At 44.5% G+C, this 27649-nt stretch overlaps 2 protein-coding genes across 7 annotated transcripts in view; both read right to left on the reverse strand.

The window, feature by feature from the left end:
• Window positions 1-206: 206 nt before the first annotated feature.
• Crip3 (cysteine rich protein 3) lies at window positions 207-14533 on the reverse strand. Of its 3 annotated transcripts, none has more exons than XM_076557742.1 (10): window positions 14476-14533; window positions 3335-3401; window positions 2916-2976; window positions 2513-2607; window positions 2084-2141; window positions 1859-1990; window positions 1110-1181; window positions 891-985; window positions 740-797; window positions 207-579 (listed from the first exon to the last, which is right to left on the reverse strand). In XM_076557742.1, exons 3-10 carry the CDS (start codon window positions 2956-2958, stop codon window positions 518-520), a joined length of 615 nt encoding a protein of 204 aa, XP_076413857.1. In that variant the 5' UTR covers window positions 2959-2976; window positions 3335-3401; window positions 14476-14533; the 3' UTR covers window positions 207-517. The 3 variants fall into 3 exon arrangements, with proteins under 3 accessions (XP_076413857.1, XP_006990879.3, XP_076413856.1); XM_006990817.4 differs by lacking the exon at window positions 14476-14533 and adding an exon at window positions 4134-4203; XM_076557741.1 differs by lacking the exons at window positions 3335-3401; window positions 14476-14533 and adding an exon at window positions 4134-13692.
• The window catches only part of Znf318 (zinc finger protein 318), a 48348-nt gene continuing 24033 nt past the window's right edge, over window positions 3335-27649 (reverse strand). For 2 of the 4 annotated variants that reach the window (XM_042266175.2, XM_042266174.2), the window contains 4 exons: window positions 25653-25853; window positions 25092-25191; window positions 24500-24618; window positions 20141-24217 (listed from right to left, as the gene is read on the reverse strand). In XM_042266175.2, coding sequence (XP_042122109.2) covers window positions 21071-24217; window positions 24500-24618; window positions 25092-25191; window positions 25653-25853 — 3567 coding nt within the window. In that variant the 3' untranslated portion in view covers window positions 20141-21070. Of the gene's footprint in view, window positions 3402-14219; window positions 14629-20140; window positions 24218-24499; window positions 24619-25091; window positions 25192-25652; window positions 25854-27649 lie in introns of those variants that run through there. The other 2 variants (XM_076557740.1, XM_042266177.2) reach the window with 2 other exon arrangements.

Genomic DNA, 27649 nt, shown 5'->3' on the forward strand with positions numbered 1-27649 from the left:
AGAAATGTTGCTAAAATCCTATGATTATCTCAAGTACACATGAGGCTGATGGGTAGGCTGTCGACGGTGCAGGGCTAGGATCTGCCCAGTTCCAAGGCCGGGACCAACAGATAGAGCTACTTGTTGCCAAGGCTACCTCTGAGGCAGCAGACTTGTGCTTCTGCTCCCCATACTGTCTAGGCTCCACAGCTATAGAGCTAAAGGCATGAGAGTCAACGTTTTATTAGAGCAGCCAGAGAGCCCAGACTCGGTAAATGACCTCAAACGCCATCACTGCTGGGAGAAGGAACTGAGAAGCCAGGAGATCGCCATTCTAAGTGGGGTAGCCTATCCAAATAGGAACGGGGAAGCAAAGAATTGGCAGAGAAAGTCTAGAGTCGGGACTACCTTGGAGCCCAGGCCCAGGCCCCGGGATTTCTTCTCCCTCTCGAAAGGACTAGGGAATTCCAGAGCTTCCAATGGACCATGGAGGAGAGGGTGGGAAGCCTGAGTTAGGATGGTCACTCCCATGAATGGTTTATTTGGATCTTATCTCCACTGGGTCATAGATGTAGCAGCCCACATTGCCAATGTTCACGCCTGTAGGAGAAAGTCTTGTCACCAGGGGCTTGGGTGGCATGGGTGTTGGGTTGAGGGAGACAGAGGAGGGTCCTGGGATGTCTGACCACAAGGGAAGTTGTCCACACATTCCCATAGGCCCTGACACCTTAGGCCCAGTGTCTGGGGTCAGGCTGCCCACCTTTGGGGCCAAACAGGTATCCATAGCAGGGGATGTGGCAGTAGGGTATGCCGTCATGCTGGAACACAGAAAAAGAATCTCCTCAGCCTGTCTCTCTTCCTACTTCCGGACTCCTTCCTCCCAATGTCACTTCCATCCCCGCCATGCTCACCTCTGCGTGACTCCCAGCCGTCAAGGTCTTCTTGCAACGTTGGCACCTGAGGCAAGGTCGGTGCCAGTTCCTGCCCAGAGACATCACCTTCTCTGCTGGTGGTGGAGAGAAGTGATGTGTCGTCCATTCCAGGGGCAGGCAAGGCCACCCCCTGCCTCGTCACCCTCTGCCCTCTGCCACCTGTCAGTACTCCTCTTCAAGTCTTCTGTTGGCACTTACCAAAATAGACGGGTTCTCCACATCCAGGGCACAGTGAGGTCTCCCCAGTGAATGTCTTCGTGTAGGGAGGTTCTTTAATGGGAAGAGGCCCCAGCTAGAGCCCTCAACAGAGCCCTCCAGGATCCCCAAATCCATGCATCCGCACCACACCACAGCCCAGGCAGCCATGAAATCTGCCTTCCTTGAGTTCAAGACTCATTCCACCTACTGCCCATCTTCGTTAGGGACCACCTGCTTCCTTGTCTCCCCCCCCCCCCCCAGGGCCTCATGAGCCCACCAGTTCAACGTGGCAGTGCTGGGAGTAACTCAAGCACCGGGAAACCTGAGCTGACACAGGAGTTGGCCAGCCAGGGCAGTGGTGTCGGGTGTTGGGGAACCTGGTGTCACTGCCCACTGTGGGGAGCGTAAGGAAGGAACAGGGACTAGAGAAGAAGCTGAGGAGCTGGCCCATCCTAAGGAGCCCTCACTTTGGGTCTTTCTTTCTACTGCTCCGGCCAGGGAAGGGGCCCAGGTTCCCGGCCAGCCTTATTTCTGACTTCTCTGGGCGTCTCTTGCAAAATGAGGGTGATCATGCTATCTGTCCAGTTTACCTTTTAAACTCCTCACATGAGAGACTAGAAAAGAACAGGGCCACTGGACTGCTCAGAGCGTCCCAGGCCTGTGGCGCAGAGGGCAGGGTAGATGACGTAGTGTCCACTGCAGCCTGAAGGGTCGGGGGAGCAGAACGGTCGAAGCCCACCTTCACTTACTTTTCTTGGCCCGGGGGAGGCCAGCCCTTGGCCTTGGGGGGCTGAAGTTGCTGGGGCTGAGGACAACTCTGCTGGCAGGGGAGGGAACAGGGAGACTGTAGAGATAGCAACCCACACCACCAGTGTTGACCCCTGTGGAGAGAAGCCGATAAGGGAGGTCAGGCTCTGGTTCCCAGCCACAGGGAGAGTCTTGTGGCCCCTGGCCCCTTCTAGGCTGGAACTCACCTCGAGGTCCAAAGAGAGCCCCATAGCAAGGCTTGTGGCAGTATGGCCTCCCGTTGTGCTGGGCACAGGCAGAGGGCAGGGGTCATTCAGGGCCAAGGGGCCTGCCTCAGAGGCCCTCAGTGTTGGCTGTCAGGTGCAAATGTGCACTGTAACTAGCCTGATGGGTCTGAGAGGGCTGGGTGGTCGGCTAACATGCCAGGACGGCCACTGTGGTCAGGGGTTGAGGGTATGGGTGGGGCACGGAGCAGCCGCTTACCCCTCCCCCAAAGCCGTGGGCCAGCAGCATCACTGAGACTCCCAAATTTTGGCTGGTATGAGGCCTATCAGATGGGTAGCCCCTGAGGTTGCCTTTGGCAGGTTTCCAAGGTTGAAATTGGGGTCTGTCAGGGTGGGGGGTGTGAGAAGGTTGTCACCCTGATCAGGCCTCACCTCTGCATGCCCGCCAGGGGACAAGACGCTGTGACAGTGCTCACATTTCAGGCAGAAACGGTGCCAGTTCTTGCCTAAGGAGCTCACTTTCTCAGCTGTGGGGAACAAGGTGGATCCGGGCTGCAAAGTTCGGTCCAGCGCCAGAGAAGCCCCCCTTTTACTAAAAAGCTTTCTGGGGGAACCAGCCCGGCCAGTCTCGCTCTCTGGAGACAATGAATAGTACTTCCAGGAGGAAGTTTCAGCCCACCCTGGTGCCTCTTGCCTCAGGCTCTTGGAGGTGTGGCACGCGCTCCGACACGGGGACACACACACACACACACACACACACACACACACACACACACACACACACAGGGACCCCGGGGGGCTCACGCTTATCTTTACTCCTTGGTCCCAGCCTCACCGAAGTAAACGGGTTGCTGGCACTGCGGACAAGTCCAGCTCATGGTTCTTCACAGGACAGCCTGATCCAAACAGCAACAATAGGCACCCGCAGGTCAGCCCCGCCCCTCCACCAGCCCCGCCCCTCCACCAGCCCCGCCCACTGTCCGGCTTTGCTCTCATCGAGTTGTGGGCGCTCATTGGACACCAAAACCTTAGAGCTGAGGGACAGGGCAATTCATCAATTTACTTTAAAGAACTTAAAAGAATGAGTGGGATCCGGACTTGGAGGGAAGGAGCCCTGAGTTCAATGGCTCCTTTCTAGGTCAGTGAAAGAAAGCAAGCAAGGGGCAGGCAGGCATTCTTCTAAGTGGTTAATTCCTCCTTAGTGGAGCGGGCCGAGACCAAGGGGCTGTGAAGGCCACCTTTGAAGTAACTCACCCCCTCTGCCTCCATGTTCTTGTTTGTACAAAGAACAGTAACTTGGTAACTGTCTCGTGGCACAGGGCTGTAATGGGAATTGGGTAAATTAATCTCAACAGTGCCTGGCATATAACTGCTATGCAAGGGCTATGAAGAGTCCCTTAAAGGAACTCATAAGCCAGTTTCTAAGTCCCCAAATGTGGTGCTGCATACAATCTATGGCTTGCTCATAAGATGATCACACTTGTTAAATGTGGAAGTTTCAGTTAAACACCAGCCACATATTTCTAACTTAGTTAAAGCCTTTAAAGTGTTGTGTAGTCACTGATGACTATACAGGATGAATGGATAGTTCCAACCCAATGGTCACACAGCTGACACTGATTAAACTAAATGGGTCACAAACAAAACCTGATCTGAAAATCCTGAACCTGGTAAGGGACTAGTAGGGCCTGGGGATGGTGGTGGTGGTAAAAAGAGAGATGAAAAGGTGTGTAGGATGGCAGCAATCAGATATATTACACACATGTAGGAAACTGACAGATGACTATATTAACTTAAAAATGGAAAACCCCTTAGCAACCACTGCCCCCAAAGCCTAATAGAATAGATTTAAGTTATAGAATGTATCTTAACTTTTAAGCCAGACTTTATTATAAATATTAAATTTGTTGCCAGTCATTCAGTTATTCAGATCAGTCTTTAGATTTTTATTTTATGTGGATAGGTGTTTTACCTGTGTGTATACTGATGCACTATGTGCATGCAGAGCCCACAGAGCCCAGAAGAGAGAGTGGGATCCCTAAACCGGACTTACAGATGGCTGGGCTCTGCTCTGGGGATTCCGGGCCGCCAGTGCTCTTAACTGCTGAGCCATCTCTCCAGCCCTAGTCAGATGGGATTTTTGTTGTTGTTGTTTGTTTTGTTTTTCCAGACAGGATTTCTATGTGTAGTTTGGTGCCTGTCCTGGAACTCACTTTGTAGACCAGGCTGATCTTGAACTCACAGAGATCCACCTGCCTCTGCCTCCCGAGTGCTGGGACTAAAGGCGCGCGCCACCACCACCACCACCTGGTCAGATGGGATTTTTTTTTTTAATGACTATTCCATACATTTATTTATTATGTTTTTATAAGTGCCACCAATTAAAATACTGCCATTATTATCACCTCCCCAACAATAATCAATGAGTATTTATTCATTAAACACAAATTTGAAATTACACAGCCAGACACGATCATGCCTAAGATGAACAACTGTTACAGATGGAAGATCTAACGCAACACATTTGAGACACTCAGGAATGTAACTGAAGCCATGTTCAACAATATCAAACACCATTTCAGGCACATCTTGTACAAATTGAAGTGTAGAATAAAAATGTTCTTGATGTTACCGGCTCTGGACCCCAGATTTAATTTTGCACCAGGGTTTTAAGAGTTTTGATGTTGTCCTGAATTCCTCTTGGGATCTCAGAGAGATTTGCTGAACTCCACACTGAGGAGCTTTTTAAAAAATGACATTTCTAGCAGGACAGTCAGGGTGTTTGGCCATCCCATCACCAGAGGAGGTCAGTTCGGGCTGTCTCTCGACCATTGCCAGCAGTCTACTGTGGAGGTATCTGTGGATTTCTGTGGACCTCTCTAGCACTTTGCTTCTTCCTATCAGGGACACTTTGCTCAGCCTGGGAAGAGGGGACTGGACCTGCCTAGACTGAATCTACCAGGTTGAACTCAATCCCCAGGGGAGTCTTTGCCCTGGAGGAGATGGGAATGGGGGGTGGGCTGGGGGGAGGGGGGAGGGGGGAAGACAAGGGAATCCATGGCTGTTATGTAAAATTAAATTAAATTATAAAATTAAAAAAATGACATTTAACAAAGTAGTGTAAATAAAATCACAGATGTAAAAGGATTTTAAAATGTGTCAAAAATAGCCCAAGGCTGGGGAATGAGTTTTTATTCACTCAGTAAAAATACCTAGTACACAACCTTGAGATCCCGAATTTGGATCTCTAGAACCCAGGCACTATGGCATATGCCTATAATCCCCACAGAGAGTTAGAAACATGTGGACCCCAGGCTTGCTGGCCAGCCAGTTTTGTCAACTAGTGAGCGCTGGGTTCAGTGGTTCAGTGAGTGAGTTTTTTTTCTTTCCTTTTTTTTTTTTTTTTTTTTTTGGTTTTGGTTTTTTGAGGCAGGTTTTCTGTGTAGCCCTGGCTGTCCTGGAACTCACTCAGTAGACCAGGCTGGTCTAGAACTCACAGAGATCTGCCTGCCTCTGCCTCCTGAGTGTTAGATTGAAGATATGCTCCACCACTGCCCAGCTATTTGTAACTTTTAAAGATTTATTTATTTATTTATTCATATGTATATGAGTGCTCTGTCTTCACGCACACCAGAAGAAGGAATCTGATCCCATTACAGATGGTTGTGAGCCACCATGTGGTTGCTGGGAACTGAACTCAGGACCTCTGAAAGAACAGTCAAGTACTCTTAACCCCTGAGCCATCCCTCCAGCCCCTATTTGCAACCTTTAAAATAATACAATTTAAAGTATCTTAAAAGAAATATGTTCCCATAAGAACTTGGATTTGAACGTCCATACCACTAGCTGCATAGGTGGTAGAGTTCATCAACCGGTAAGTGGATACACAGGTGGTGTTAGATGTGCTGGTCGATTGTGCCAACTAGACACAAAACTAGAAACCTCAACTGAAGGGCTGCCTCCATCAGACTAGCTTGTAGGCATGCCAGTGTGAGGGGCCTGGCCCACTGTAGGCAGTGCCACCCCTAGGTAGGTAGTCCTGGTGGTAAGAAATCAGGCTGAACAAGCCCTGGAGAACAAGCCAGTCTGTAGCATTCTTCTGTGGTTCTGCTTCGGTCCTTGCGTTTAAGTTCCTGCCCTGACTTCCCATCATGAAGAACTATAAGTTATGGGATGAAATAGACCCTCTCCTCCTCATGTTGCTTTGATCGTGGTGTTTATCACAGCAACAGAAAATAAACTAGAATAGTATCCATACTATAGAACGTTATTCTGTGGTAAAAAGAATACAGTACTGATGCATGCTACAGCATGGATAAACCATAAAAACATTAACAAAAGAAGCATGGTTCTATTGATATGCCACCTTATCAATTCCTGCCCAGCCGCAGCAGGCTCCCCTTCATGTACCCAACACCAGGCTATGAGCACTAGTGCCTCCTATAGCATCATCCTCTGCTGGAGGGGAGACTGAACCCGGCCCAGACAGCTGAACCTGATTAAAAATTAAAAAGGCAAATATGGTGATATTTTAATTGTACTGAAATGTGATTTTATTTGTATCTTAATAAATAAAGTTGCCTGGGGGTCAGAGCAAGCCATAGCAGAGCTGGGCGTTCGTGGTGCACGCCTTTAATCCCAGCACTTGTTAGGCAGACCTAGGTAGATCTCTGTGTGGTCAAGGATACAGCCAGCCTTGGAGACACACGCCTTTAATCTCAATACCATAGAAGACCTGGAGGGCTGTACATACAGTCATGTGGTTGGGTTTACAACCAATGAGAAGGCAGAACAGAAAGTCTATATAAAGACAAACAGACAGGAAGTAGGTCTTTTACGGAGAGGTCTCTTGGCTGAAGAGGCTAGCTGCAGCAGGCGGGTAAGGCTCTTAGCTCTGATCTCTTGGCTTTCTTCTTTGCATTGGTTCTGTGTTTCTTATTTAATAAGATGGTTGGTTACATCTACAGGCAAATATATTCTAGAGGTAAATTAGGGCTGCCAACTTCTTGTTCTTACCTCTCCACACAACCAAATATAAGCTGTCTAGTCCCTTAGTCAGTGAACTCCATAGTGTAAGGACCAGGGCAGTCCCACCTAGTATGTAGTATTTCCGATGCCTTGCTCAATCTCTCCCACATAATGCTCAATAAATAATGTATGTTGGTGAATGAATGCAGAGTACTATACAAACGGTCCCTGGGTGTGAATACTGGTACTAATGGAAGAAATGTGGAGAAAAGAGGAGTCCAGTAGTACTCAAGAGTTGGTAACAAGGAAGGCTTTGGATTGAGGGAAGCTCAGCTGCCTAGATGCAAGGTCTTTTTGTTTGTTTGTTTCTTTTTCTTTCTTTCTTTTTTTCCAGCACTTGGGATTGAACTCAGGGGATTGATCATGCTAGGCAAGTGCTCTACCACTGAACTATATTCCCTATCATGCAGTTCATTTCTTAAAACACATAACTATCAACAAGTATGATGCAAAACAATATGATTAAACTAAGCCCGATTATAAATATTAGGTAACTAAGCTGGGCTTGGTGGCACACACCTTTTATCCCACACTAAAGAGGCAGAGGCAGGCGGATCTCTCAATTCAAGGCCAGCCTGGTCTACAGAGCAAGTTCCAGGACAGCCAGGGTTACACAGAGAAACCTTGTCTTGAAAACAAACAAAAAAACAAACAAAAAACAACAAAAACAAAAAATAAAACCAAAACAAAAAGCCAACCAACCAAACAAAAAATATCAGGTAACTAATTTAAAAAACCTGAAAATTTGCTTTGGCAGCAAACCATCTCTACTATTTATAGTCATTCACAAGACCTACTAATTAAGCTTAATTAGCATGTAGCACAAATTACATGTATCATTAAATACGCGGCAAATGAGAGAATGTGGGAAAGTGTGGTGTAAAGTATAAAGCTCCATATGTGTATCACTGTTATTATGTGTTTGGTTAACTTTGATTTGGTAAGTTTGATTACAATTATAAACTTTACTAATTTTATGTCTCTCTAGACTGGCTCATGTATATGATCACATGCCTTTGTCTTGTAAGGCAATACCAAAAACTGTGAGCTGGGCATGTGGCAAATGCCTGTAACCCCCTTAGGCAGAAAGACGGCAGACTGAGGCCAGTCTGGGTTATACCAAGAGACCCTGTTCCAACTATACCATGCCACCCTAATCAAAAGCCAAACACACAAACCCCTTTGTTCTAGATGACTGTTTCAAACTTGAACACACACACACACACACACACACACACACACACACACACACACACACGGAGAGAGAGAGACAGACTGAGAAAGACTGGAAGACTGAGAGATGACTCTGAATTGGCTCTCTTGCAAACAGCAACCCCTGCCTTGTAGAGAACCTGTGTGTGGCTGACCATGTGTCACCTCTCTTGTTCCAGCACCATCTCACCCTTGTAAGCTTTTTCTCTTCCTTGTTTTGAGACAGGGCTTCTCTCTGCAGCCCTGGCTGTCTTGTGACTCTGTAGACCACGCTGGCCTCAAACTCAGAGATCTGCCAGCCTCTGCCTCCCAAGTGCTGGATTAAAGGTGTGCACCACCGCCACCTGCCCCCTTACAAGCTTTGCTCTAACTCTGGATACGGTTACCAACAATAAATGCTTTGCTCTAACTCTGGATATGGTTACCAACAATAAATGCTTTGCTCTAACTCGGGATACGGTTACCAACAGTAAACGCTTGGGGCTGTTGAGGGGGCTGCACTTTGTGACGTGGTGGAGTCACCCGAAATAATTCAGAATCAGTTTAAGAAAAGGAAAAATGGATTGGTTTGGGGGCAGTGAGGGTTGAGATGGATCCATTCTGTAGTCTAGGCTGACCTGAATTCATTATGTAGTCGAGGCTGGACTTCACACCCACCACACCCAGTTAGGAAAGATAAGGTTGGCTTCTCAAGTGTCAGTGCATCTCATATACTAGTATATAAAACAACCATATGTCATTGGGTTTGGTCTGCTATTATTTCACTGAGGAGTTTTACATCTATATTTCTAAGAAATAATTGTGAACTAATATTAACTACATTAATAGAATGAAAGGAAAATCACTCATAATCAGTTCAGTTTATTCAGGATTACTTAACAAAATGCAACACTATCATAATAAAAATTCTCAGAATATTATAAATAAAAGGGTACTCCAATATGATAAAGGCATTTATGAAAAATCCACAGCTAACATCATACTGCATAGAGAAATACTGATCCTGTTAAAGGCAGAAACAAAGGGCTAGAGGGACAGCTCAGAGGTTAAGAGCACTGGCACTCTTCCAGAGGACCCGGGTTCAATTCCCAGCACCACATGGCAGCTCACACTTGTCTCTAACTCCAGTTCCAGGGCTTCTGATGCCTTCACACAGACATACATGCAGGCAAAACACCAATGCACATAAAATAAAATAAACTATATATAATATAAAAATTATAATATAAAATGAAAATTATATATATCTATAAAAATCTGGAGTGGTAGTGGTGCAGGTCTTTAATCCCAGTGTTTGGGAGGCAGAGGCAGGCAGATCTCTGGTCTACAGAGCGAGTTCCAGGACAGCCAGGGCTACACAGAGAAATCTGTCTTGAAAAACACAAATGAACACAAAAGGCAGAAACAACTACGCATGCCACTTTCACCCACCCTACTCAGCACCACCAGAAGGGCAAAGTGAGCAGTGAGGCAAGAAAAGGCGTCAAAAGCTGGGGCGTCGGCATGTTGCCCAAAATTTCAGCACTTGGGAGGAGGATCCCACCTTGGTTACATGGTGGGTTCCAGGCTAGCCTGGGTATGGAGTAAGACTGTCTCAAAATTGTTTTAGTACAGGGATTATAAACATGAACATTCATACTAGGAGAAAATGTCACCTATTTGACGCTGTGATTTTCCCTCAGTTAAAGGACACTGGGACAGCAGTTAGAATGGCAGTTACCTTTTGGAAAGTGCTGCCTGGAAGAGAACAGAAGAGGTTCGAGATGTGGCCTTGGCTGGCCTGGAACTCACAAAGACTTGCCAGCCTCCACCTCCTGGGTGCTGGGATTAACGGAGTGCGCCACCACAGCCAGCTAATACTCTATTTTTTTTTTTTTAACTTGGTGTTAACTAATGAGTTATGTTCACTTTACAGAAATTATTGAGTTTAACAATCATAATGTGTATGATTTTAAAAATGTGTTTAATAAACTTTAATATGTTTATTTTTAAAGACAGTTACTGTGTTATCTATTAATGGGTGCACATCTAAGAGAACTGAAAACATGCCCACACAGAAAACTTGTATGTGGATACAGTGGTATTATAATCTTAAACTAGTAGGATAAAAAATATTGTATGTCCCTATAATGGAATAGTCTTCAGCCATAGATATGACGTAGTGATATATGACACCTGAACATTATGCTAAGTAGAAGGAAGCAGACACAAAAGGCCACACATTAATGAAGTGCCTAGAGTGGTAAAGGCATAAGGACAGAAAGCACTGTTGGTTGCCAATGGCAGGCGTGGCCTGAGAATAGAGTGATTAAGAATCTGCTGATGCATGAGTTTAGAGGTGGGGGATGTTCTGGTGGAAGCTCACTTCAGCCGCTGGCCCCCTGGCATCCATAGACCCAAAGAGTCTGGAATGTTCTGGTGGAAGCCCCACCTCTCTGCCCAGACCCTTCCCCTCAGAAAGTCCCGCCAAACACGGCTCCTCCCCAAGAGATGCTCAAGACCTCTCCCATAGGGTATTTAAACTGCCTCCCAGAAAACACACATGTGGTTTTTTGGTCTTTCTTGCCCATCTCCTCTCTCAGGGGCTGGAGAATCACCCAGGACACTTTACCCATTAAACGGGCTTTTTCTAATTCAGTCTGATTTGGATCGCTGCATTGGCGGAGAGGCTTATCAGGGTACAAAAACTTTTCAGGGGAGGCATGGGAAAACTCTGGAATTAGTGCTGACAGCTGTATACTGTAAATAATAAGTTTTATAATAAAAATTAAATTTTATATTAATTTAAAGTTTAAGTTTTATAGCTCTCTGAACAGATGAAGACAGGTTTTTTCTGTATCCCAGAATCTAATCAATATTTATACGTATTAGCTGGGCGGTGGTGGCGCACGCCTTTAATCCCAGCACTCGGGAGGCAGAGGCAGGCGGATCTCTGTGAGTTCGAGGCCAGCCTGGACTACCAAGTGAGTCCCAGGAAAGGCGCAAAGCTACACAGAGAAACCCTGTCTTGAAAAATCAAAAAAAAAAAAAAAATATTTATACGTATAATTCAGCTATCATTTGGCTTAAAAGGGCTTATCTTTTAATGTTATAAATGGGAAATGTTATAATTTTTACTATTTTCTACAGAGAAAATATTTTACTGTTTAAAATAACCCTGGACTTTTGAATTATAACCCGTTTTTATGTTCAAGCTTTCTGTGTATTATTTCTCCTGCAGTTGTACATAAAATGTTTTTACATTCAAAAAAAGAAAAAAGAAAAAAAAAGTTTAGGTTTTTCTTTTCTTTTTTGAGACAGGGTTTCTCCATGTCGCCCTTGCTGTCCAGAACTAGCTCTGTAGATAAGGCTGGCTTCTGCCTGCCTCTGCCCCAAGCGCTAGAATTGAAGGCGTGTGCTACCACTGCTCAGCTAACAGTTTATCATTTTAATATATGTGGATTCCGGCATAATAAATAAACACTTGATGGGAAAGCATTCTTTCGAAATGGTCTCTTCCCCTGGGACTCCCCCAGTACACCTCAGCCACAGACTCCAGACACCCCTGGAGAACCAAGGGTAAGTAGACAAGGAGCTGGCACAGAACAAGAATCACAATCTGAGATGAGAGCTTGTGACCAAAATCTCGTCTGTCCCTGGGAAGAGGAACATGACAGGAGATGAGAACAGATTTGGAGTCAGAGAACACTATGGTGACAAAGTGTCGGCCATCTTTCTCCTGGCTCCTGAGATTGCACAGAGCCACTGCATCTGGCTGGAATTTCCAAGTGCTAGCACCTCGGCTCTCAAGTCTGGTTGAAACTCAGTGATGATTATTTGAGTTGCTCTTTGGAAGGAATTAGAGTCTTTGAATAAGTTAGTCTTGAGAGGACCTGGCAAACCACGAGGTCTCATGGCTAAGAACTGCTTAGGCAAATGGCTCCTTCAAACAACTCCAGATAAGAGGTTTTGGTATTTGGAAATTAACTTACTAAGAAGTGTGGTGGTAATCTAATTGTACTGAAATGTGATTTTGATTGTATGTTAATAAATAAAGTTGCCCGGGGGTCAGAGCTATTAGAGCCATAGACAGAGTGTGGCGGTGGTGGCACACGCCTTTAATCCCATAGATCTCTGTGTGTTCAGGGATACAGCCAGCATTGGAGACATATACCTTTAAGACCTAGGGGGCTGTACATACAGACAGTGACGAGGCAGTCACGTGTTTGGGTTTACAACCAATGAGAAGGCAGAATGACTGGAAAATCGATTTACAGACAGGAAGTAGCTCTCTTTCGGGAAGCTGGGACACCGCAGGCGGAAGGGTGAGATTTTAGCTCTGAGCTCTGACCTCTCGGCTTTCTCTTTTACATTGTTTCTGTGTTTCTTATTTAATAAGACGGTTGGTTACATCTACAAAGAAGTATAATTCATGTAACAATAAAAGAGGCTTTTTTTTTTTTTGGTATTTTCCAGACAGGGTTTTTCTGTGTGGTTTTGGTGCCTATCCTGGATCTCACTCTGTAGCCCAGGCTGGCCTTGAACTTACAGAGATCCGCCTGCCTCTGCCTCCTGAGTGCTGGGATCAAAGGCGTGCGCCACCCCCGCCTGGCCAAGCCAGGAGCAGTCAGTTCATAAGAGGTGGGCTCTGCTGCCGTTGCTACCCTGAATTACATTTGCAGTCACCCTCTTTCTTTAACTGACAACCCCACCCCTACTGCAACACAGAACAAGGTTCACCTGCACTGTCCTGCTTTAGAAACCTTTCTGTAGCAAGAAGCCCTGAGACACTTTACTTCTCATCTGCTTCAGTAATTCTTTTTTTTTATTTTATTTGTATTTATAGTGTTACAAAAGTTACCAAAACCATAGTCCATGACTCTGAAAGTGCCTGGATTTACAGATCAGGAGAAAATTAGACTAACAGTTTTCTGGATAGATCTGTAACTGTGGTAGATGACATTTAAATGATCACAGGCATTTAAAAGGCTAAGTTAGGCTAAGATTTGTTGGGTCCTGGTTCTCCTTTCCACTATGGTACTAAGCCCACAATATCTAAGTCACAGAGGCTCATAAAAGTACCAACCTTACCAGCATTTGAGATAAGCATAGGAGTTTCCTTAGTAATTGTAAGGAGGCTTGTCTGTCCGTGTGCCAACCACGTTACAGTGTGTATAGAGGCAACAAGACTGGAGAGGCTGGAGAGATGGCTCAGCAGTTAATAGTACTGGTTGCTCTTCCAGACGACCTGGGTTCAATACCCATCACCCACATAGTGACTCACAATTGTCTGTAATTCCAGTTCTAGGGGATCTGATACCTTCTTCTGGTCTCCATAGGCCTATGTGTATGAGGTCAGTCTTTCTTTCTTCTTCCTTCCTTCCTTCCTTCCTTCCTTCCTCCCTCCCTCCCTCCCTCCCTCCCTCCCTCCCTCCCTCCTTCCTTTCATCTTTCTTGTTTAAGACAGGGTCTCACCATGTAGCCCTGGCTGGCCTAGAACTCAATATGTAGACCAGGCTGACACTGAACTCACAGAGACCTGCCTGCCTCTCCTCCTGCATGCTGGGTTACTAAAGGCGTGTGCCACCACACCCAGCCTAGTACTTCTTAAGCATCCTCTTTGTGATTGCCCCTCCTTTCTGATCTTTTTCTGAACGTCTGTATCTCATCCCTCTAACACCATATCCAATCTTACCTCTATTCTTACATCAACTAGGAAGTGAGGCTAGAACTAGACGGAGCCTCCTGCTGAAGACACTGGGGCACATGGCCCACAAAAAACAAGAAAGCTCGGAGTCCAGATTTCTCAAAACTACATTTGCGCACGTGCCATGCATGTGTGGAGGTCAGAAGACAGCTTGGAGGAGTTGGTTCTGTCCCTCCACTGTGGGTCCCAGGGATTAGAGTCAGGTCACCAGGCTTGGTAGCAAGCACCTTTATTGACTGAAACATCTTACCACTTCCCACAATTTTAACATTAGAGATGGAGTTGAGTAATTTATTCAATGCTAGATTAGGTGTACAGTGGCAAATCTAACAATACACCCATTATGTCTATTCTTATCTCGTTCTTCCTCTAGATATAAAGACACAAATACACATATTTACTCACCAACTGGTTCCTGGCAGCTAAAATGAAGGGCTTTCTCCATACAGTTGTAAACAGCCATACCCACCTTCTGTAAGTTAGGCCTAAGGGTAACTGTCTACTGGCCACAAGGACGTTCATTAGTTCCGTGATCTCTGTGTTTTCTATCCCTGCATTCCTGGAGCAGAGATGTCTGCTTCAGTCCTTCCTTTTGGAAATCTGAAGACTTCTGAGACACCCCCTGGGGAAAAAAAAGAGACAGATGGGTGAGAGTCAATAACAATGTGATCATAATTACTGTAATGTAGGAGGGTACAGGAAAGCTGAATGAAATCTTAACAAAGTATCAAAGTAATGATGCAGTAATGCTTCAATATGGTTGATTTTTATGTCTTTGCTTTCTCCACATTATTTTTTATAAAGTCTTTTAAACATTTTTAATTATTTTGTGCTTGTGGTGGTGGGGTGTGCACATTTGTGAAGGTACCCACAGAAGCCAGAAGAGGGTGCCAGATCTCCTGAAGCTGGAGTCATGGGTGGTTATGAGCTAGCTTTCTGATGTGAGTGCTGGGAACCTAGCTTGAGTCTTTTACAAGAGCAGTACATGCTTATACTCAGAACTCTATCCTTTGGTCTTTCATTATATAATTGTTTTTATTTCTCCTACTTATTCACTGATTTTAAGCATACTTGTTTACTGCAAAATCCCTTAATTTTGTTTACATTTATTTGTGTATGTGTGTAGGCACATGTGTGTGGAAGTCAGAGGACAACCTACAAGAGTCAGTTCTTTTCTTCTACCCTGTTGGTGGGACTGAATTCAGGTCAGCAGGCTCCAGCACCTTGACCTGCAGAGCCATCTCACCAAAGAGAAACATACATGTGTGTGTGTGTTTGTTTGTTTGTTTGTCTGGCCAGATCATTCATGAATGGAAGTAACACAAGCTTGTAAAGCTGTAAGTTAATACATCTAGCTATGTATTACCTTCCAATCTACTGTCTATAATAACAACTTGGTATCTGTTGTGGATCTGCAAAAGTAAGCTTTGTGAAGACAAATGTCTAGATAACATTTACTGTCCAGAGTAGAATAAAAGTGACTGGAGATTCTTGAAGAAGGTGTGTTGCCTTGGCAGCAGTGGCAGTAATTTACTAAGTCTTGAGGGGAAACATCAGGACCTATTTGTGCTGGAGGAATAAAACCAACAGAAGCTGAAGTCAGGGATGCAGTAAACAGGAAAGACACAGCCTTGAAAAATGTTCAGCACACAGATCTATACAGAAGAAGAAACAACAACCCTGACCTGTAATTTTTTAGTTCTAGACAATTCTAACATAATCTCATGTGTGTGAATACATACATATGTACAGAATATTTTTATATAAAGTACATTTTCATTGTCAGAAGGTTGAAACACAGAAGACAATACAAATAAAAATTAAAAATGCTCCTCCTTCCTCCTACAAGATAATTCTGTATGGTTTTTGTTTGTTTCCATGAAGTGGAATAGTTTTAGTTTTGTTAAAACGTCAAGAAAATGTTAGGACATAAAACATTGAATTATTCCTTTAGCCAAATCATAGAAATTTTAGAGTTTAACTGGCTGACATCAACATACTTATTTGGCTGGAAGAGAAAAAGAGGCCAATTGAAAATCAGAGTTCTCAAAATGCCTCCAGCTCTTTTCTTGCTAACTCTTAGCTTAGTCAGTGTCTCTCTTTCCCACAGTCAGTGTCTCTCTTTACCATAGTCAGTGTCTCTCTTTACCATAGTGTCTCTCCTTACAATCTCAGTTTCTTTTCTAGGAGTTGTAAGGGTAGTGCTCCCCTTCTAACCGGGTATCACTATTCCAGAATGTTTTTGAAAAGAGGGGACCACCTGCATCCTTGATACACATTAACTGCCACAGAGCTTTGAGTGTTGAGAACAGAAGGACAAAAAGACAGTTGGCTTCTAGAATGCTCAGCATTCAGCAAACACAGGCAGCAACTGAGAATTTTTAATCTACGTACAAATTGCTAAGTATTAACATTCAGGAAAGGAAAACAGCTCTCACCACACTGCTTTTTCTTGAGTGTGCTCTATGTACGAGGCAACTGTGCACTATGAATACAATGAGGGGGAGCACAGCAAGCAAAAACGACCTCTCTTACAGTGGTCAGTGGGCATGTTAGTCAAAGAGACACGGAAGGGTAAATTATAACCATGTTAGATGCTTCCACAGAAACACACACTTTTATGGATGCTTTCTTCCAGTGTATATGGGTCAGGGTATTTGGATACTGGTAACTTTTTAAAAAGATTATGAACTCTCAAAATTGCACTATCAATGAGAATATTACTGTATACATAATTAAAGTTATATAAGCAAGCCAGGCATGTTGGTACGTGCCTATAATCCTGGCCTTGGGAGGCTGAGGCAAAAAGACTGTTGCAAATTAGGTCTATCCTTTTCTAGTTAATTCTAGGCCAGTCTGGGCTAGCATGAGGAGCTGTCTTAAAAAACACCCCACAAAGCCGGGCGATGGTGGCGCACGCTTTTAATCCCAGCACTCGGGAGGCAGAGGCAAGTGGATCTCTGTGAGTTTGAGGCCAGCCTGGACTACCAAGCGAGTTCCAGGAAAGGCGCAAAGCTACACAGAGAAACCCTGTCTCGAAAAAGCAAAAAAAAAAAAAAAAAAAACAAAAAACAAACAAACAAAAAAAAAAACCACCCCACAAAACCAAAATGAAATTAAATAAACATAACTGCAAAACTAAACTCTACTCAGTCCCAGTGGATCCATCCACAAAACACTCCTGTACCTAAGGCTCAGGAAACCCTGTATAAGAGGGCGGGAGGCGCTGTAAGAGCCAGAGCAGCAGAGAGTTTGCTGGGAGATTGTGTCTCCCAGCAATGTCAGAAGCTACACCCATCAAGTCTCACCAACATGACTGCCGAAACATGAGCTGACCTAGGACGACACCAAAAGACATGCCCACAAGACCTCAACCTACACAAAGAGCTGCAGGACACCAAGGAAAGCTGAGAACAGTCTTCTCCAGGAAGAGCACAACAATTGATTATCCAATATGAATTGTCAGCCCTGAAAACATACATACAAGTAACAACATTGTACAGACCGAACAGGCATATGTATGTACATATATATGCATGCAATAAGCAATAATGAAAAAAAGAGACTATGAATTTGAAAGAGAGCAAGAAGGTTATGTGGGAGGGTTTGGAGGGAGAAATGTTGTAATCATAATCTTGAAAAGAAAATAAGAAATTCTGTGAAAGGACCAAATAGGTATTTGTGCTGAATTGGGCTAAACATTGTTTATAGTGTTGATAAATACAAATGTATTAACACTTAAACTCTAAATAAAGAAAAATGTGCTTAAATCCCAAACTACCTCCACATTTCTATTGTTTTCAAATAAATTATCAATGAATGAAGAATTAGGTGAGCTTTAGTGAGGAGACACAATTCTTTGAAGTACATGAAAATGAAACCACCCCACTTAATTCTGCTACAGGCTCTCTCCTCTCTGAGGCCTCCTCCACTTACATACCCCACCCCCCCACCCCCACCACACACACAGTTTTTATATTATGTGTGTTCATTCTCCATCTTCTTCAGTCCCAGAAGCTGTGGATCTGATAAGACATATATTTTCACATGCTTTATACCCAAACACTTTTTTCATTTTTTAGAAACCAAGTGGGATGGTTAGGTATGAGTATTTTACTATATTGCTCAGCAGGGTTAGCAGAAAGATCGCTCAAGTATTACATGCTCTGTGAGACCAGTTATAAATAGAAAGATGGCATATAAGGCAGGAAAAAAGCATTCACAAGGCAAAGAGCACTTTCAGGAGGTAATGTAAACAAACAGGGCAAAAATAGGCATTTGTCCACATTTAAACATTACTGCTAAGTTCTCACTGCTTAAGTAAATCCTGGAGGAATTGTCCCTGACGGGCTGGAGAGATGGCCCAGCAGTTAAGACACTGGCTGCTCTTCCAGAGGACCCGGGTTCAATTGTCAGCACCCACGTGGCAGTTTACACCTGTCTGTAATTCCAGTTTCAGGGCTTCTGATGTCCTCACAGACATACATTCAGGCAAAATACCAATGTACATAAAATAAAAATAAATTTAAAAAATTGTTCCTGACTTAACCATAATTCTATTACAGCACAGCTCATGTACAATATTTGAGCCCACTCCTAATCTCCAAGGTCAAACGTTTAGTACTGTGATAACAAACAGGAAAACATCTAAGTGCCAGCTCCTGGGCTAGACCTCTGCACTTTCTTCCTTTCACATGGCTTTCTGGATGGGCTCCAAAGCTAGATGTCATTAACCAAAGGGTAGAGCCAGCAGCACATCCTGCAAACTAGTGTCCTAAAAGCGGTTGGTTCCCTGCGCTGGTTTAGGGCAGATCTGAAGAATGGCATTCCTTTCTTACATGCAGTTTAAGGTGGCTCCAGCAGCCGAAACCAGTCTGCCCTCACATAGTGCCTCTTCCCTTCCCAGCCTCTCTAGGCCTACTAAACTAGAGGGAAGGATTCTTACTCTGAAAAGTAGGATTAATTCCTCTTCCCAAAGAAAAGTGGAACTGAGACCTGAGAGTGAGTGCAAACTGGCACTTTAACTTATCTTTCCCCAAACTTCTGTAGACGACCTCCTCCAGTAGGAAAGGAGACACCTTCTGAAGAAACAGATCTCTTCTAAAACCCACCGGAGTTTCAGTTTTTCCACAGAGCACTTTCTGAAGTCACTCTACGGTTTCTAGGCCAAGAGTACATTCAACTCAAACTTCCGTTTAAAAAGACCTGGAGGACCTGTGTGTCAAGTGCTTTTCACATAAGCCTGATGACCTAAGTTCAATCCCTGGAACCAGCTCCACAAAGTTGCCTTCTGACATCCATGTGCATGCCTTCTCACACACCACACAAACACACACACCAACATTTTACTTTGAAAAAGTAGATCAAAGGTTACTCAGGTAAATATTTGATTCTGAGATGAGGTAATAATCCTCACCTTTAAAGGAACAAATACAACATGCCAACTCTGATGATGTAAAGCAACGTATCCAAAATCATGGCAAATGGCTGAGACATTCAAGGATCTAGGTCTCTCACACCCATGCCTTTTCACAACAGAGGCCATGACTGGTAAGTTGGAATTAACTTAGGCTCTGGAAAAACCAAACGCAATCTAGGGAGTCTGTATAAGAAAACAGGGAAGGAATCCTAAAGAAAGAGATTGGTAAGGCTGATTCTGCTCAAGTCTCCGTTAAGCCAGGTTACAAACTGCTGGCCAAGGAACGGCAGAAGGAAACTGGAACAGAGTATACAAAGCCCGAGGTCTGGGCCCCGATTCCCAAGTGCATCCTGCTCAAGCACCTGAATGTCCTGCTGGAGCTCCATTTCCAGAAGCACCCAGGGAGAGCCAACACAAGGGCACTTATAGAAACAGCTTCCCAACAGGAGATCCCAGTACTAGACTAGTACTGTCTTTTCTTCACACCGAGGCAGCACAGGGTAGACTCTACAACCTACTCTTCTGACAAGCAGGAAGTGGCTTGAGAGAAGGACAGCTGCAGGCTGGGTAGACAGCAGGGCAGCAGTTCACCAGTCAAGTTTCTTGTGAAGCTCAAATGTGTACGGTGTCAAGACAAACATCCAGAAAGAAGTATGAGATGAGGACATTTATTCCAAAAAATTAACACATTAAAAACAGTTAAACTTGTCCAAGCCAACTTCATAAATTCTTTAATCTTTTATTAAACAAAATGTACAACCCCAGACATCACACTATGGCGGTAATAACCTGGGTAAGGGAGAGGTAGAGGGGTTACATCTATACTTGTGGAACACAGAATTCTTCCAATCCCAGTTGCAGATCTGCTAGAGTTCACAACAGAAATGGCTGATTATTTAACATAAAAAGTTACTGGACCACAATATAATGAGCAAAGGCCATTTCAAAACTAAAAGTGACCTCAGAAACACAAACACTCTGGTACTGAGCCATGAATACGCCTTACCGATTTGTTGTCTTCCAAACCTGAGCCTGCCAGCTTTCTTTCGTTTACCAAGGCCATTTCCAAACAAGTCTGTAAGTGACCAGGACCATGAAGCAAAGGCAACAAGGTAAGGAAGGCTGGAGCTAACACGCCAGTAAGAGAGTTAAACAGCAAGCCCAAGAGCTGCTCATGTTGCATTTCTAACAAGGTAAGGCAGTCTCTTCCGAGTGAAACCTAAGGGAGGAACAAGTCTTTCTTCACAAGTTTTCCATTTCAGCTAGCTTTTCTGGTTTCTCCCAGAGCGCCATCAACTGCCCAGAAAAGTGGGTAGGAATACACCACAGTAACTGAAGTCAGCTGTCTCCCTCCCCTCACACTCCTCACAGCCCGAATCAAAGCACACTTTGAGGTGAGCCAGAGAGACATCGGATTTTAATGACAAAGAGAAAAGATTTTGGCCAAAAATTTTAAAAAATTAACAGAAAATATTATTAACAGATATGTAGAGAAGTTAAGACCGATTTGTCTAATATTTGAAAGGGAAAGGAGTGGGGGAAACAGGCAAATTTTCTTAGCTCCCATGAACATTTACTGTGAAGGTTCCAGATTGCCAACTAGTCCTGGATCAGCTGGGGTCCAATTTCTATAACCCAGTATGACTCATCCATTCAGGTAGTCCTGGCTGTTGTAGTCCTGAACACTTGCTCTTGTGTGGTCTGGGATGACATCAACTGCAGCTTCTTGTTCAGGCATTTCCTGAGGGTTTAGATTGCCTCTGACTACCTGATCCCTCGAAGGGGACGCCGAGGGTGGAGTTCTCACCAAGTTCACAGAACTGCCAATGTCTGCACTTACTTGAGGAACTGCCTCTGAACCAGGTACATTCAGAACTCCAAGCGGTGGTGAGCCCATCTCCAAGGAATTACACCTAAGAAAGTCATCTGGCTCAGAGAGCGGAGAGCACAGTTTCTCTTTTGGAACTCCAGTCGTCCGTGTGACAAAATCAACAAGGTCTGGAAGGCAAGGAGATGGTCCAAGGCCTGAAGGACTGACTGTTGTGGATTCCATTCTGAGTAAATCTTTCGGTAATTGTGAAGTTTCTTTTACTTCCTCAGACAGCATTCCTCCAGCCAATAAGTCAAGGGCCTGGTGTGTTCTCTCACCTCCTAAGTCATGGTCAATGTTTTCTACAGGGTGTCCTGGTTCTAGACAGTTGGAAGTAATTCTTCCATTTCTGGGATTAGAAGAACTATGTTCACCCTCTGTTTCAAAATTAAGCACCAAAGTTTTGGGAGATTCTAACGGAAACCCAGAAAAAGATGGTATTGGTTCAAAGTCAGTGGGGCCGGAAGGATTACACACTACAGATAGTACAGAATTTTCTTCACACATTTTCTGGGACGGGGCAGTTGGTGATCTATGTGCTCGTTCTACCTGAGCATTGCAGAAATCAGCACACACATCCCCCAGATTCCTGAGGGCAGCAAGCCCCTCTACCTTTAAGTGTGGAGCGTCCAAGTTTTCCAGGGCTTTGCTTTCTATTGTCACTGTTAGTTCTGGACAGGGGTCTTGTGGCTCCACAGCTTCCACCTCTAGCTTCTCTGGGCTCCTTCCTAGTTTCTCTGGGCTCTCCCAAGCCTCCGGTTTCTTTAAACACATATCTGATCTAGGTGGGGACAGCAGAAGTAACTCAGGCACACTTTTTGGACTCTGGAGCAACGATGGAAATGACTCTATCTTTGCCCTTTTGGAAGAGAGAGACTGACTCGGTTCAATTCCCACTTGATTTGGGTTCTCATGGCCTGTCATCAGTCTCCTAGACCGCTCCACCTCTTGGTCAGTTGTTGATAATTTGGGTTGTCCTATTTCTCCTTCCCATGTGTTTCTGTTGCCGTGGTTCAAACTGGAATCTTCTATGCCGTGGAGTCCAATGCTGGCTCCTGCTCCTTCTTCAACTGCTCCCTTTCCTTTTAGTTCAGTATTTCTCTTCATTTCTCTTTCTCTACAGTCCTCAGACTGGTTCAACTCTTGGTTCTTGTTTTGGCTATCTACAAAGTTAGTTTCTACCAACTTCTGAGACCCCTTGGTATGACAGTGCGTATCTGACAGATGAGAAGCTGAGTCTGTACCAGATGTCCCTGGCTCTCCCAGGTCAAATTTGATTTTCCCCTCTGGAGGGCTATCCTTATCAGTGTTACTCTGGAAGGAAGCCGAAGTCCACATGGCTGAAGTCTCTGTCTTTGGGGTAACCATTTCATAAGGCCTATTTTGGTACAACCTTGTCAGAGGCTGTAGGAAGCTGTAGCTGCTGTCTCTACTTTGGGGATCTATATGCTTGACAACTGACCATTTCTCTACAGACACCACACCTTTTGAAATGGGATCTTCAAGTTGGCTAATTACAGGAGCAGTGACCAAACCACTATCTTGAGGCAGGTCCTCTGGGGATTCACTACTGTGCAAAGTAGAAGTGGAAGAGATATCTGAACTTTCAGTTCTGGAGAGGCTGCTACTTTCCCCGTTGGCCAATGGACTACTACTCAGCTTAGTCTCATGGGCCCCCTTCCCACCACTGCTGTAGAATATCCCATACAGGTCCTTAGCATTGGCTGTGGCTAAGCACAAGTTCCGCTTTTCTAATTTTTTGGCCTGCTCACTGAATACACTTGAGAGGGGTGGCGGAGGCCGCACTAACATAGAGATCAGGGTCTGGTCGCGGTCACTCTCACTCACCCCAGGAGCTGTCTCATCAGAAGGAATAGCGACTGGCTGTTCTGAGGTCGTGAAGGCTACAGGCAAAGCTGGGTTCAAAATCTTAGGACCTTGGAAGGCACCACCGAGAGTCTGAGATATAACTGAATCGGATTTCACTGGAGCTAAGACATTTGCTTGAGCAGGAGATGGGGCAGATGGAGGAGGTATAACCAGCGGTGGTGGAGGTGGAGGTGGTGGTGGTGGAGGTGGTGGTGGCAGAGCCAACATTTGCTCAGGTACTTGGGATGGCTCATTCTTTTCAGCCAGTTCCACTTTTTCCTCTGGAGATCCTTTTAGAATCACCTCTTCCCCTCCAAAAGCTTTGGAGATGATATCTGGAGGCAAGAGTAGATCAGATGAAGACTCTTTAACCACTGGCAGAGGTCTGGCAGACGTCCCAGAGGACTTGATGGACAGAAAGGTGTTAAGAGGGGCAGGCTTGCTCACTGTGGCTGACCCCGATTTGCGGAGTACCGTGGATGGGATAGGCAGGTTGGGTCGGATCTTAGTCTGTGTTGAAGTTGTAACAACAGGTGTCCAGGGGCTGGTATGCGCAACAACAGTTTTCCCAGAAAGCTTGATTTTGATGGGTTTTGCCTTTCCGGTTTCAGCTTTTCCATCGTCTTTGTCCTTACTGTTTTCCACAGTGTCTTCCTTGGGGGCACTTGGGGCCACTGGTGAACTTTTTTCCTCTTCTTTCTCTGGCTTCTTCCAACTGAACTTTCCAAAAGAAGATGCTACTGATGACTCCTTCTTTACCTCTTCTCTTCCTGGGAGCTTGAGGCTAGCGTTCCTTCTAACTTCACCCTTTTCAGGGGAGTTCCCACCCTCAGACAGCTGGTCCTCTAAGTCTGTGGAGGCCTTGTCCTCCTCTTCCTTCGGTTCTCTGACAACCTTTGCCTTTTTCTCTACCTTCTCCTCCTTTGGTTTCTCACTAAGTTTGCGCTTCAGCTCACTCTGCCGCCGTCGCTCTGTCTCTAGGACCACGGCCAAGCCAGCCTGGCGGTCCAGATTTCTTCGTTCTTCATACAATGGGTTTTCTTCCACATAGTTCTGGAAAGAGAGAAGATGAAGGCTCAATCAACTATCAAGTTGCTATAAGAGAAAAGTCTTGGCCCTTGCCACTACTCCAACTCGTTTAAGAATAAATCATTGGAAAATCTTTTCAAGAACTACAGATAATCTGATTAACTTAGCATCTCTCACCAGGACCAAGAACTTCCTAGTGGTTAGATGGGATGTGAAATGTCAGCTGCTTTCTAACGCTAATATCTGACAAAGTCAAAGGAATTAAACAGAAAAGTGGGGAGCCCCACAAGGACTACACAGACCAACCTTGTATTTCTCATTGTGCTGGTGACCCTTCACATGTTGCTCTCCAGAAATTGGATCCCCCAAAAATTCCTCACAAAGTTGGCAGTAAAATCCAGTGATGGGAATCAGAAACTCAGAACCTGAAAGAAATAGAAAAGAGGAAGCAAGCCTTTTCCATTAAGAATGACAGCAACCAAAGGCAAATGCCATCACTCTTTTGCAGTAAGATGACTGTACCCACTCTGGAGTTAGAAGTGGCATTTAGATGACTCCTAAGGGCACACTCTTTCCAGCCTAAGGCCTGAACTCCACAGCTAGTCTTTCTACCTCTTGAGTACACCCCTAGCCAGTTCCACTCCTTAAACTCTAACATGCACCAAGCATCTTAGAGGAGCTTTAAGAACCATGTTCTCAAATAGTTAACTCCCTCATTTGCATGAGGGGCTCTCACATGGGTACCAAGTCCTCAGGGATCATCTCTAAACAAATGCAGTAAGCACACTGACTACTTATAAAGCAAAATTTCAAAGACATCTGATCTCTCAAACTTAATAAAAACCACTTCAAAATCTTCCAGATTTTAGTTGAAAGGACAGGGAGGAAGGAAACCTACCTTTTGCAGGAACAGTTATCTTGTCAGTTCGCTTTCCAGTGTCTTGCTTAGTCTCACTCTGGGTCTTTGAAGCCCAAGGTCTGTTGTAGGGATCCAGTGTCTATTTGCAAGAGGCAGAGGCGCTCACACAACAGCACTACAATCTCAATGACCCATTTTTCTCTCTTTTTCTTCCCCTAAATATCAGACCAGGGGACCAGTAGTCCTTAGCTACCCGCCCCCACCCACCAACTCTGCCAACTGTTTAAACGGAATCACCTGTGGAAAAGGTAAAAACGTGTTAGCTCAAGTACTAGAAACAGACAAATAAAAATTCAGGTACTCAAGGAATCAAAAGAGACAGAAGCCTCACTTACACTTGGACGGTGTTTAGTTATAGTAGGTCCCCTGAACTGAGCCCTGGGGAGAGTATCTCCTTTGTTCTTATCTCTTGGCTCTTCAGATTAGGGCTCCTGTCCATTTGAGAATGTTTCATTTTCCAGCTTTGTAATGCAGATGGATGCACAGCAGTTGGAGAGGAATGAGGGTGATAGCAGAAACAACAATGGTCAGGACACCTACCTGTGTGTGCTTTTTACTGTGCATATGCGTGAAGAAGTCAAACATGGTCCCACATATGGTGTTGCAGTCTTTGCACCAGTGATTGCCAGCATCATAATACTCATAACCAGCAACAGGCTGCTCAGACTGCTTAGAGGCCGGCTGGAGGCTTTCAGTAGAATTAGGGCTCTTAATATAGGACTTTTCATTGACTTTTGATTCCTAGAGAGAAAAACTTACACTTATAAATAATTCAAGGCAAACTAATAGATTTATCTACTCTTAAAACAGGTGGTTATAATTATAGGAAATATGACCATAGGAATTATGAATGACCATATGTCTAATGTCTAAAATAAAAAGCTATATAAGATGGGGAGAATCTTAATAGAAAATGCATTCAAAGCTCAAGAAAATGATTTAGACTCTACAGTTCTTTCATATCAAGAACAAAACTACTGGGGCTGGAGAGATAGCTCTTAAGAGCACTGAATGCTCTTGTAGAGGACCAGGAATCAGTTCCAAGTACCCACATAATGGCTCACAACTAACTGCCTGAAACTCCAGTTCCAGGGGCTCGGACACCCTCTGCTGGACTCTGAGGGCACTGCATGCATGAGGTACACATACATACATGCAGGCATATTATTCATACACATATAGAATCTTAAAAAAACAAACCACATATACTTATATATCCTAAAGTTTCTCTAGAAGAATATCAAGATCATATGGGATAAGTGAGACGGCTCAGCAGGTAAAAGTTGAGTTTGATTTCCAGAACTCATAGACCACTAGATTTGGTGTCATACATTTGTAATTCTAGCCCTCCTTGGGAGAGATGGAAAGAAGAAACAGGAGAGATGTCTGGAAGCTCATAGGCCAGACAGCCTGTAATTTGAAGCTCAGCAGAGACATCAAGAGAGACCCTGCCTCAAAAACAAAGTGGAAGGAGAGAAATAACTCCTGAAAGTTGTCTTCTTACCTCCTCACATGTGCTATCACACATACATCTAAATAAAATGTAATTATATATGTATGTCTATCCATATGCATGTGTATCTACACACACACACACACACACACACACACACACACACTAGAGAGACAGACTAGCCAAGACTGTAGAATGATCTGACTGCTGCTGTTGATGGGAACTAGAGAACAACAGTGGGAAGGAATCATCTCCTTATGCCTTTTAGTAGATGTTCAATGTATTACCTGTAGAAACAAATATGCTAACTTAAAATCAAAATAACTAGAAAGAGATAAGGAAATGTGAAAGGCAGCTAGCAGGTTAAGAATATGAAGAAAATAAGTCACAGGTCAAATCACTGTTCTTAGGTGTCCTGGTACATATGGAAAGCCAATGCTGCACACACATAAAGCAGACAGTAATGTCCACGGACTGACCTAAAGGGATCACATCAAATATTCCTAAACTGCCTAAAAGTCACCAACACAAGTTAACTTTAACAACTCTATTCAGTGTGTGTAGTCACCAACACAAGTTAACTTTAACAACTCTATTCAGTGTGTGTGTGTGTGTGTGTGTGTGTGTGTGTGTACATGTAGGTTCATGTATGCCAAGGCATGTGTTTGGAGATCAGAGAACAAAATGTGAAATCAGTTCTTGCCCTCTACTTTACAGAGGAAAGATATAAGAAAAATTTATTATTATTTTTATTATGTATACAGTGTTCTGCCTGCATGTATTCCTGCATGCCAGAATGGGCATCAGATCTCACTATAGATGGTTGCGAGCCATCATGTGATTGTTGGGAACTGAACCTGGTTCCTCCGGAGGAGTAGCCAGTGCTCTTAACCTCTCAGTCATCTTTCCAGCCCCAAGGAAAGAAACCTTTTGTTTCTGCTGCTATGATGTATATTCTAAGGTAGATGGCTGTGGTGATTTGAATAAAATTGGCCCCTACAGGCCCATAGGGAGTGGCACTATTAAGAGGTGTGGTCTTGTTGGAAGAAGTGTGTCACTAGGGGGTAGACTTTGAGGTCTCAGA

The sequence above is a fragment of the Peromyscus maniculatus genome, chromosome 21 (genome assembly GCF_049852395.1).
Source record: "Peromyscus maniculatus bairdii isolate BWxNUB_F1_BW_parent chromosome 21, HU_Pman_BW_mat_3.1, whole genome shotgun sequence".
Taxonomy (NCBI): Eukaryota; Metazoa; Chordata; class Mammalia; order Rodentia; family Cricetidae; genus Peromyscus; species Peromyscus maniculatus.